At 49.2% G+C, this 11,923-nt stretch overlaps 2 protein-coding genes across 2 annotated transcripts; both read left to right on the top strand.

The window, feature by feature from the left end:
• Positions 1-66: 66 nt before the first annotated feature.
• On the top strand, positions 67-5,521 carry LOC119269613. The gene is made up of 3 exons (XM_037551481.1): positions 67-659; positions 4,185-4,900; positions 5,086-5,521. The coding sequence occupies exons 1-3, from the start codon at positions 231-233 to the stop codon at positions 5,120-5,122; spliced, it is 1,182 nt and encodes a 393-aa protein (XP_037407378.1). The 5' UTR covers positions 67-230; the 3' UTR covers positions 5,123-5,521.
• A 1,270-nt stretch (positions 5,522-6,791) lies between these two features.
• Positions 6,792-9,897, top strand: LOC119269612 (sedoheptulose-1,7-bisphosphatase, chloroplastic). Its single transcript, XM_037551480.1, has 8 exons — positions 6,792-7,011; positions 7,097-7,234; positions 7,358-7,543; positions 7,632-7,713; positions 8,170-8,391; positions 8,486-8,586; positions 8,690-8,761; positions 9,388-9,897. The coding sequence occupies exons 1-8, from the start codon at positions 6,913-6,915 to the stop codon at positions 9,667-9,669; spliced, it is 1,182 nt and encodes a 393-aa protein (XP_037407377.1). The 5' UTR covers positions 6,792-6,912; the 3' UTR covers positions 9,670-9,897.
• Positions 9,898-11,923: the final 2,026 nt, after the last annotated feature.

The raw sequence follows: 11,923 nt of genomic DNA, 5'->3' as shown, positions 1-11,923 counted from the left end.
CCTCCACGAACCGCAGCACCGCTCCACCCCTTGCAGACCCTAACCTAGAACATTCCATAATTCCATCCCAATTCTTTCAAATTTTGCACAAATCTAACGAGATACCCCAAATCTTCCAATTCTCCTCCCTCCCTCCCTCCCACCCAGGCGCAGGCAGCGGGCGCGCGGCCGACCTGCCCCCAGCCAGCCGCGTCGCCGCCACTGCGACTGGCAGCGGCGCCCGCGCTCCGATGGTCGGGATGTACCAGAAGCAGCTCCTCGACGCCCCCTTCGCCCTAAACGGCCACTGCGCCGACCAGCCACGCCACGCGCTGGCCGCCGCCGCCGCCGCCGCTTCCCCCTCGCCGTATCCGCCCAACCCCTCCTCCTCCTCGGGCGCTGCCCCCTCGCCGCACGCGCAGGCGGATGGCGCCGGCCAGCCGCGTCGGCTGTTCCACGCGCTCGTCGGGGGGATCCTGCAGCGCGGGGCCGGAGGCGGCAACGGCGCGGCTGGGGATCTGGGGGCGCTGGTGTCGTGGGCGCGGGAGGTCGCCGTGGATCCCTGCGCGAAGCGGCCGGCGGACAGGCCGAGGAAGCGGCAGGTGCTGGCCTTGCGGCGCGCGCGCTACCTCAAGATGGAGGACGTGGCGGACCAGGCCGAACTCCCCAGCTTCTCCAAGGTGAGGACGAATTCGCAAAAACCCTATGGCCGTGAGTCGCGATCTGTTGCTAATTTGTCGAGGTAGCCGTGGATTGGGCGGGTGGACTGTTGCTGACCATGTTCCGTTTGTGCTCTCCGGCTGCTTCGCATGGATGGGATATTTCTGCATCTAGGATTTTGTCACTACATGTCATTCCGCTCCGTGACCTATTGCCCGCATCGCTAGGCTTGTTTTTCTAGGAGTGCATTTGTAATTGGAGTCCCAGGTTATGGAGTGGGCGAATGGCAGTTGACCGGTGTACCGTTTCAAGCAAACAGAATCTCAGCAACCATGTACTAAATGGAGTCCCAGGGCATGGAATGGCAATTGACGGGTGTCCTGTTTCATGCAAAGAGAATCTCAGGCACCGCAGAGCAACCATGTATTGTTGAACCTTTCCCAAACAATGGAAGATCCTGATTGGGGAAGTCTTGCTTCTCTGTATCTCAGCTGGTGACTCAGGCTGCAGTTGGCCTTGCACGGTCAATTATGATACTCCTAATCCCTTTTTGTCAAACCGATTTTTTTTTCCTTCTACCGTTTTGCTAGCCAAACTTTTCCTCCTTCGGCGGCCTATGTAGATTTGTTCACAACAGATTATAAGCGCTCCACGATTCAGCAACTGAAAACTGAGCTTTGTAACTCATAAGTCAGGGAAGCTTGTAAGAACCGCCTATCGTGGAATTGAGGCACGGCGAGCATGGCAGTCACACAAAAACTTGTTGCCCTCATTGATGATGGTTCCATTAGATAATAATGTAGTAGGTCGATTATTCATCTCATATTGTTTTACATGCTGTCGGCACTTTTGTCGTGTTCCTGTTACATCTTACATCCCATGACCATTAATCTCATTAATAAATGAGGCCTCCTTACAAAGAGAATGTGAGAATTGAGAGAATAGCTCGATCAACCTGGAGTAAGAGAAGGGCATGGTGGTAATATTAGGCTATTCTCATGGTTTTTGAGTCGTGCGACTAGTCGATGAGTCGCAAAAAAATATCGACTCAACTTAGTGTTGACTCGAGTCGTGAGTCGCGACTAGTCGCAATTGCAGGCTCGACTTTTTCCGAGTCGCTACCACAGAGCGACTCGAAAACCATGGCTATTCCTTAGGTCTTGCACCTGTGGCTAAACAACCTATATTTGTGAAGTAAACATCCAGAATATTAAGTTTCATGCCTCGAGTCCCATTCACTAAATTTATATAATTTCAACTTCTTTTAGTCACAGTTAATGCATTAATTTGTTAGCCCATCAAAACTATCTATGTTTATGTTAGGATAGAAACTAAGCTTGAAAATTTTACCATGAGGAGTTCCTAGTGAGAATGTCAATGACATGTGAGGCTTTATAATAAGTGATGCATATCGGGGAATTGCCGACATGCTTTTATTCAGTTGAACATGCATGTTCACAAATGGCATGTATCCATAACTAACAAAAAGAAACTCGACCAACCAAGACTAGCCCTTGGTGACATTTTTCAAGAAGGCGAGCACCAACAGAACGGAGGGTTGAGCTTCGAACACGGGTCGTCGGGCTGTGGGCATTTCAGTCTGCTCTAGCTAGCCAATTGGTCGACGTGACTAGTGTGCACTGTTTTCTTTAATAATGATGCCAAATTAATTGTTTAAACGAAGTCTCCTTTCTTTTATGGAAGTGAAAATTATATATCTAGAATCTGGACTAATGTGCATTATTTTCTCCTGTATTCACTATATTTTACCTGACATTTAAACCTATCCTGGATTATCATATTGGAAACCTGAACTTATGATTAAACCTGAACTTATGATTTATGTCATATCGAGTGGTCATGCCTTTGTCGATGTAAAAATAGTGAAAGCCTTTTAAAGTGTATTTTGGCCGAAACATTTATTAGTCTGTGGCTCTGTGCAACTTTGGCATAAAGCTGACAGATGTACATAGTTTCCGTGTGACAGGCTTCTAAATCTAGGCTGATACGACCAGTCGGCCGATATATCGTCATTGATGGTCTACCGATACAGATATAACATATCATTTTGTAAATATCGTTTTTACGCAGATCAGACATATAGACTGGTATATTGACCGATATGGCTGATATTTGACCCGTTATGTCCACCGACATAGACCAATATGTGGACGACGAGGGTTCTTTCTAGAAAAAATGGTGAATATGAAATTAGGTATTTATAGCTGCATCAAATTATAAAATTCACACATAATGTTTTGTAAATGTGCATATATGACGTAATTTTTATGTTAGAATAAGAATTTTGAGAGTATTTATTGATTTATTTCTTAATTTACTAGTTAATAAACTTGGAATCATTTAGTTGTAACACAAGCACTGACATCATTCTTTTACTATTATTAAAATAGGCATGTCTAAACAAGAATGACAAAAAAACAGATATGTTTCCTCCTATATAACTATATACCGTCTGGTATATCACCGATATCTGACATCCAATTTACGGAAACCGAACCGATATAAACCCGGTAGCTGATATTTTGAAACTTGCTGTGAGATAGAGGACCTGGGGAAGTGCTGACTGTATAATTATTTAAAGTTTGGCGTAGTGGCAATGATAGTCATGATTTCCTGCACAGACGCGCGATGTGCATCCTACATGTTACTGGGAAGAACAACGTACAAGGCATAGCTGGCATCAAAGGATGGTAGGTAATAGGCACATAGTGTCAGATCCAAAATGTTTAAAATTAGAGAACCATGGTGATGTTGACTCTCTCTAGAGAGAGAATCATCTGCAACTTGTGTTCCATTTACCTTAATAAGAAAAGTTTTTTGAAGCGTATGATTAATACTTTTATAAAATGGAGGTACAGTGCAACTTTCAGGTATTTGTTCTTGTATCAAGTCCGGAATGTGCAAAGAATAGGCACGTAGCATTAACCCAGTGGTGTTTTGTACTATGTATATTGAAACAATTCACTGAATTTTGTTCGTAGTCAAAACTCCAATTGCAAGAATGTGGATACGCCTGAGCCATGATTACCCTATTTTTATATCTGGGAAAAGGATCGTTCCCTGTGAAACCTGTGTCGTGGTCTCATCTGAACAAAAACCGAGGGCTGGATGTTTCTATCTGCTTGGCGAATTTGTATCTACGATACTCAAGTGTAGCGCCCCTGCTTTTAGTCCCACATGGCCGGTTTAACATGAGTTACACTTGCAGAAAAGCCTTCTGGGTGCAAGACGTAGCATTTCTGGGCTGACCCTTTTGCCTGAAGCGAGGACAAAAGTTGTCTGCCCTGTCGTGGGCTGGGCTGTTATCTATTTGGGCCGTAGGGTGTTACACAAAGCCTCTTCAGTGTTTAGTTTGTAGAATTTCCTCTCCCTGTCTGACAATTTGTCAAAGCTTGATTGCTTACTTTTATTGTCAGTTTCCTCACTATATTTCTTTTACTCTGCTTTCCATTTTGTTTTGTGCTTTCTGAAACAATTTTCTCTTTCTTACTCTTTTGGACATTGTTGCATTTTTCATCTTTCAGAAAAGGAAGTACAGAACTAAGGACCAGTCAGAAAGACCAAGGAAAGGGCCAACCCCAACAAGGAAATCCGAGAGGCTAGCTAGGAGAATGGTACTCATGACATCAGTGCTTCTCACGCAAAGGAAAAAGATTGGAGTAGGTGAGCAGTTTCAGGCTGAGATACCTGACTGGACTGGGCCACCTTCAGACGCAGAGCTTTCTTGGTACAGGAATGACCGGAACACCTCAAAGATGCTAGGAAGCAGAACTTGGCCACCTGAAGGTTATGTCTTACAGACAAATATTGTGGTAGCTGGACAGGGAAGGCCTGAATCATGTAATTGCCCATATCCAGGAAACTTCTATTGCAGATTACATCACATCAACACCGCCAGGGATCGGCTAAGGTCTGAAATTGGTCAAGTTTTCACGGAATGGAAATTTGATTTGATGGGTGAGCAGGTTTCTAAGATGTGGAGTATTGAGGAGCAACTGAAGTTTGCTGCAGTTGAGCAGTTGGTTCCTGTGTTTGAAAATAAGAGTTTTTGGGCGATAGCGGCAAAACATTTTGCCTCGAAGACCAGGGTGGACTTGGTGCGGTACTACCTCAATGTTTTCCTCATGAGAAGAGTTTCAAACCAGTGCAGGCTGAGTCTGTTGGAGATTGATAGTGATGAGGATGAAGCAGAGGAAGAGGAGGATGAAGATCAATCTGATGGCTCCAATTCGTCCCAGAGGTATGGCCCTACACATGACCCCATATGTTTGCGTAAGCAGGTGTAGTGCATACATGGAAATTCATCCCCCTGTTTATTTAATGCGCTGATGTTAGCTGCAAGAGTAGACTAAACGCTCCCTTCGAACGTCAAGCACTAGCTGGTAATAACGATATCCGATTTTGCTAACATTTACATTATTTCAGGCCCCAGGATGTCCAAGAGGTGAAGAAGATTTTCTGAGTCTGCTGACAGCTACCTGGCATGCGTTTCTGCATGCGCGCCTGTTTTGATGTGCTGAGACACTCATCACCTTGAGTGATCGATCCTTCAGTCGCTCGCTTAGACCTAGCCATCCGTTCTGCGCAGAAACTCATGCGAATTGCACACCATTCTCGTTCTCAATGCTTGTGTCAGGGTAACGGGCAAGCCAGTCAGTTGTGGCTTGATTCTCAAAGAGCTCATCTGATATGAATGTTTTCCCGTGTACAGGAAAAATGAAATACAGGTCTTAAAGACTAAAGTGGGTAGAAAACAAATGGTCATTGGTTTCGTTTCTTTCGTGAAGAGTTGAGACTTGAGAGGGTCAAAACCCAAAACCCGTTTACTGTGTCTTTATTCCCCAGTTTGGTACAGCTGTTTCTGGTGTTGTCAGCTTGTCATGTACTCCCTCTGTTTCAAAATAGATGACTCAACTTTGTACTAACTTTAGTATAAAATTAGTGTAAAGTTGAGTCATCTGTTTTGGAACGGAGGATGTTTCTTTTGTGAAATACCACCCTCTGCTGGTTTAGGCCTTGTACAATGGAAGGTGCTTAGGAGAGGTGTTTAGAGAAATAAACCAGGATTTCTTTAAGCACCGGTGCTTATTGTACAGGATAGACGTTTAACTAAGCGTCTCTCCTATAGAAATAGGCACCGTTGCTTCAGAAAAATTTAGTTTATTTTTCTTAGCACCTGCCTAAGCATCTCCCATTATACAAGGCCTTAGAAATTCGTTCTACTTCTCAGTTACCAACAACGGTTACACTTCACCTAAGGTCTACAATGCAAGGCGCTTAGAAAAATAAATTAGCTTTTCCTTGAGCTCTAGTGCTTATTTATTTGTAAAGGGTGGATGCTTAATTAGACATCCCTCTTGTAGAGAAGATACTGGTGCTTAAGAAAAAATGATTTATTTTACTAAGCACCTCTAATCACCTTGCATCATACAAGAAATTATCGAGCAAGGTCTAAAATTATCTAAATAATGTTTGGCCAGTTCGCTAAAATTATCTACTCCATATATGACAAAGGCAAAGGCAACAAAGTTATTACAAAAAGAAGGGCATATAGTCTTTGAACCGAGCTCATATGCTCCTTGATAAACAGTAAATTCAAAAAATATAGTAAAAAATCTTATTTTTTTGTGATAAATATTGATGAATGTTTTAACTCGAGCATTGATTTTGTTTTTTCGCTCTAACCTCCATGGAGGTCATTGCATCACAAAATTTGCAAACATTCATCACAAAAATAATAATCAGATTTACTATTTTCTCGATTTTACTGTCACATGTGAGCTCGGGATCAAAAAAGCACTTTTGGGAAAAAAAAGGGTAACACACATGATGTTTTCTCGAATGGAAAACACCACTGAAATTTAATCCTCGTAGAATTGCAAACTTGCAACCAATCTGATTCGCGCAAGTTGCCACGGGAAGCGGCACACACGCACCACCGTACGCACCCGGGCCGGTCGATCCGGTGCTGCTCCATCGCCGGCTCGTCCCGGCACCAGCAGGGCCACACAACCCACGAGCGGTCGTCTTCCCGCGCTCTATCTTCTCCGGCGCCACGTTGGCCCCCGGCTTATCTGGTCCAGTCGTGCATCCACCGTGCGTGATCCGTTCCTCCCAAACCCCCCAGCCGCGCCGCGACGTAAAAAACGTAGGCAAGCTAATACCACTCTTCTGAAATCTTAAGCTCCGTAGCCTCTCTCTCCTCGTCAGCGCCGGCCAGACCACGCACCGGCAGCCAGCCAGCCAGCAGCAATGGAGACCGTCGCGGCCGCCGGCTACGCGCACGGGGCCGCCACGCGCTCCCCGGCGTGCTGCGCCGCCATGTCCTTCTCGCAGTCCTACAGGCCCAAGGTGTGTAATGTTAGGATATCCAACATGTGGTGAGGCGTCAACCGTTTTTGTTTTGCTGATGCCGGATGGGCAATGCGTGCGGCAGGCTGCCAGGCCGGCGACCTCGTTCTACGGCGAGTCGCTGCGGGCGAACACGGCGAGGACGTCGTTCCCGGCGGGGCGGCAGTCCAAGGCGGCCAGCCGGGCGGCGCTCACCACCCGCTGCGCGATCGGCGACAGCCTGGTTCGTGCCCTGCACCCGCCACCAGTATACATGCTCTGGTCTAGTCCCCTGCGCGTCGCCGGTGTCACGTGAAGCTAACGGTGTCTGTGCACTTTTTGGTTTTTTTTTTTTTTGTGGTGGCAGGAGGAGTTCCTGACCAAGGCGACGCCGGACAAGAACCTCATCAGGCTGCTGATCTGCATGGGGGAGGCGATGAGGACGATCGCCTTCAAGGTCCGGACGGCCTCCTGCGGCGGCACGGCCTGCGTCAACTCCTTCGGCGACGAGCAGCTCGCCGTCGACATGCTCGCCGACAAGCTCCTCTTCGAGGTGAGACGGCCGTGAGCCAGCGCTTTCCATCCGTGAGTGCACGCCTCGTCCCGTCACGGTTCCTCACCTCGCTTGTATATATATGCAGGCGTTGGAGTACTCCCATGTGTGCAAGTACGCGTGCTCTGAGGAAGTCCCCGAGCTGCAGGACATGGGTGGCCCGGTCGAAGGTACTTTACATAACTGCATATCCATCTTGTCACGATAAATAATCAGCCAGGAATCAAAGCCCAAATCTCGACAAGATGGTTAAGGAGGAAGACGATCGCCTTATGTTTTAACCGTGTTCTTGGCAGAACCGCGTGCCATTCCTGCGCCTGAATACATAGTGGTACTGTAGTACTGGGCAGAGTCCAGTGCCACACTACACCAGCAACACCACTGCTAGTCTGCTGCTGAACAAAACACATGTCCACCTTCTCACCTTGAGAGCACTATAGCAGTGGAACAACGTATCAGTACATGTAACCATGGCGTCTTCTTGGATTCCACTCATAGGAACCATCCACTCGCCAGCAGCTACATGCACTGTAGCTACGTAGCTCATTTTAGCTGGCGTTCACGAGATGCAGAAATTTTGGCTTTCTGAATTATGATCGGCTCGGGTTTTCGGTCGCGTCTCGCAGGCGGATTCAGTGTGGCGTTCGACCCCCTTGACGGCTCCAGCATCGTGGACACCAACTTCACCGTGGGAACCATCTTCGGCGTCTGGCCCGGCGACAAGCTGACCGGCGTCACCGGCGGTGACCAGGTTGCTGCCGCCATGGGCATCTACGGCCCTCGCACCACCTTCGTAGTTGCCCTCAAGGACTGCCCCGGGACACACGAATTCCTTCTCCTCGACGAAGGTTTTTACTTCTCTTCTGAATCAAGTCCCCAATGGAATGGAGCTTCCGTATGCGTGTGACAGTGCTAATCGAAGGTCTACTACAAATGCTGCAGGTAAATGGCAGCATGTCAAGGACACCACGAGCATCGGAGAAGGGAAGATGTTCTCCCCTGGCAATCTGAGGGCCACGTTCGACAACCCTGATTATGACAAGGTGGTACCAGTTACTGTTTGGTTGTTGCTTCTCTGCACGGCTCTAAACTGATGTAGGAACAGTTGTAATCAGAACCTAACAACTGGAAAATGTATCCTGTCAGCTTGTCAACTACTATGTGAAGGAGAAGTACACTCTGCGTTACACCGGAGGAATGGTCCCTGATGTCAACCAGGTACATACATCAACAACTATTCAGTTATTACAATTTACACAAGTCATATGTTTCTCGCATACTTAGAAATCACAAATGTTATTCAGAGTTTCAGACCCAGCCCTACAAACACCTGCATTTGTAAAATCACTTGCATTGCATGCGTGGAGCAATGAAATGCCATGGCACTAGTTCTTCAGTACCGATCGGTGATCTGATTGATGATCACGAATAGTGCCGGTTCGACTCAGCATCGAACAGGGCCATGATCGATCTGTCATGTCAATTCTACTCCTGCGCCTTTGGCGCCAGAGAGGACGACAATCTTGGAGTCGAGGCAATGTAACTTTTCTGAGAACAAGAATTTGGCTGGGTGCTCGCAGCTGTGAGTGCCACCAACTGTTGTTCCACCGCGCGCCCATGCGGTCGACCATCGAGCCTGTGCCGGCGTCTGCTTTAAGCAAGGCCATGCATGCTGTCGATCGACCGGCACGGCGCGTACTAGTGCACCAACTTTGCTTTGCTTCCGTATACACTCCATTGCATGCAGAGATTGAAATCTTTCGTTTTAGCGTTATTACTCGTGTGCATGCATGCGTGAGAAGAGAGGGATGTATGTTTGATGAATGGTGCGTGCATGCATGCAGATCATCGTGAAGGAGAAGGGCATCTTCACGAACGTGACGTCGCCGACGGCGAAGGCGAAGCTGCGGCTGCTGTTCGAGGTGGCGCCGCTGGGGTTCTTGATAGAGAAGGCCGGCGGGCACAGCAGCGACGGCAAGCAGTCGGTGCTGGACAAGGTGATCTCCGTCCTGGACGAGCGGACCCAGGTGGCCTACGGCTCCAAGAACGAGATCATCCGCTTCGAGGAGACCCTCTACGGCTCCTCCAGACTCGCCGCCAGCGCCACCGTCGGCGCCACCGCCTAATAATCTTCTTCTTCTTCTTTTTTTACGCCTTTCTCAACCTGAAAATTTAAACAAGCTGTCCGTTATAGAGTCTGAAGCATGCTGTTGTCTTGTGATGATCCGAACTGGTAATACAGTCGGCAGACCGGCTTGCGTACGTCTGCCGCCCTTGTCTCCACTGCGAGGCGATTGTTGTACGTACACAGTCGTGCGTTTGTGCATGGCATTGGCAACACTTGTGTCATCAGATGTCTGCGTGTCTAACCTAAGCAGGCAACGTGATCTCCGATCTCTGCACCTTTGCTCCTCACCCTCTCTCTCGCACACACAGGACTGTCACGCAACAGTCCCGATGTTTCCACGAGCTACTACGAGCCAGGCCGCATGCAACAGTCCACGGTATGGGGTGCAACAGAGGAACACCACAAATCCTGACCGAGAAAGCAGTTTGTCTGATGTCTGAGACCGGGAAAGCAGTTTGTCTGAAACCCACCCACCCCGACCAACCGCGCCGATCGATCCCTGCACCCCCCCGACTCCGCAAATCCTGACCGCCGATCCTCTCGGTACGTACCACCACGGCTGTCCATTCTTTCTTTGAATCCCTTTCGGGTACCGCGGTACACTACAGTGGGATGCATCGTGCATGCATGCATGATGTGACGCAAGGCTCTGCACGTCGTCGCATGGCATGCAGCTACACGGGCCTGGCCGCGTGCGAGCGCTGTAGCACCAGCAGCGCTCGTAGTTCATTTGATCGAGACTTCATTAGTCGAACGGTCCAGGTCGGGCGTGGTGAAAACTGAAAAGGAGACCGCCAGGACGGCAGGAGAACCTCAAGCTCGGATGGCATGTGCTCGCTGATTGCGCAATCGAGCGGTGGAGTACGCGCATGTTTGGTTGCGGGTGCAGGTGCAGGCCGTGCATGGCCAGAGCGTGCCGCCAGCCGTGGCGGCAGGGCCGTGCCTACTACACGTAGGAATATGGCGCGCCTCCATCCCTGGCCTGGCCTGGCCTGACGGCGACCAGCGTCGCATAGCTCCATCGATGCAACCGACGCAATGCCCCAAGCTAGCCACAGCTAGTGCGCGTACTGCGTCGACCGGAAGCATGCAGGGCTCGTCCTCCGGCAGCGGACGATGGAGTTGACGGCCCGCCGTCGGCGTCACCCTGTCATGGAAAAAGGAGGAGGCGGTAGGAGCAGAGGGAGACCGCGCTAGCTAGCAAACGTCCGGCTCCACAGTCAAATATTCGATCTCGGCCTTGTTTCCTCGGCGTCTCGGCGCGTCGGGTACCGCGGCGCCAGTGCCCGTCCGTCCCTCCCGGCGACGGGACGGGTGCCGGCTCGCCGCGCCTTTGCTTGGCCTCACGCCGGGCCGCGCGCGCTGCTCACTTGCTTTGTCGCCGCCTGCCATAGCCATCGGGTAGTACTAGAGTGCTGGTTCGTGGTTAAGTCCCACCTCCCTCGTCGTCACAAGATTAGTAGGAGTAGTAGTCATCAAAAGGAGATGAAGGAGGGTAGTAGCAAGTAGCAGGGTCCTGACATGGTTGGGAAGTTTTGTCTCTCTGCTTGATTAGTTTGAACTTATTTTTTTACATTACTACATATACAGGTGGCGCGTCGATCGCGTCTGCGGCCATGTGCTATCTGGGTAAATGTATCCAGCATCCGGCCGGATGCCCGGATCCACCGTCTTGATTCTGTCAGACGATTACTTAATGGACTTGATTACGGCTGACAGTGTCATGATTATGCTCACAGAAGCTCCTGGGAAGCCTGCAACTTAATACTCGCCGAACGGAGTACCCGACCTTCAAACCACCCACAACCGTTCAAATAGCATGCTTAGGACGTCTTTTGCCATCCAATATAGTCATGTATATGTTCGCAGGTTGGTCCTACCTACTATTCTGGTCCATCAGAAACTGTCACAACCCGGTCTTAAGAGGGGCCCCGAATCTATCAGCTTTCTACGCTAGTCCTTGAATCAATAGCTGACAAGCACATTTGACGATGAAATGCCAAAAATACATCATATGTCATAATATTACATCATGGATCCGGTGCTTTAAAATACACACCTGCTTAGCTCATGGGCTAGCTTATAGTACAATCATGCAACGAAGATAATGACCAAGAGATCTAAGCCGACGCCGCCTAATCCTTCCCCAGCCCTCACTTCCCCCTCCGCCGGTGGTGGTGGTCGGCCCCGGGCAAAGCCCACGTGTCGGTTGTCGGTGTCAAAACCGTCCGATCTCGGGTAAGGGCCCCCGA

This window comes from Triticum dicoccoides, chromosome 3A (assembly GCF_002162155.2).
Source record: "Triticum dicoccoides isolate Atlit2015 ecotype Zavitan chromosome 3A, WEW_v2.0, whole genome shotgun sequence".
In the NCBI taxonomy this organism is placed as follows: Eukaryota; Viridiplantae; Streptophyta; class Magnoliopsida; order Poales; family Poaceae; genus Triticum; species Triticum dicoccoides.
Note: the sequence above shows the minus strand (reverse complement) of the source record. Positions and strands in the feature narration are given on the sequence as shown.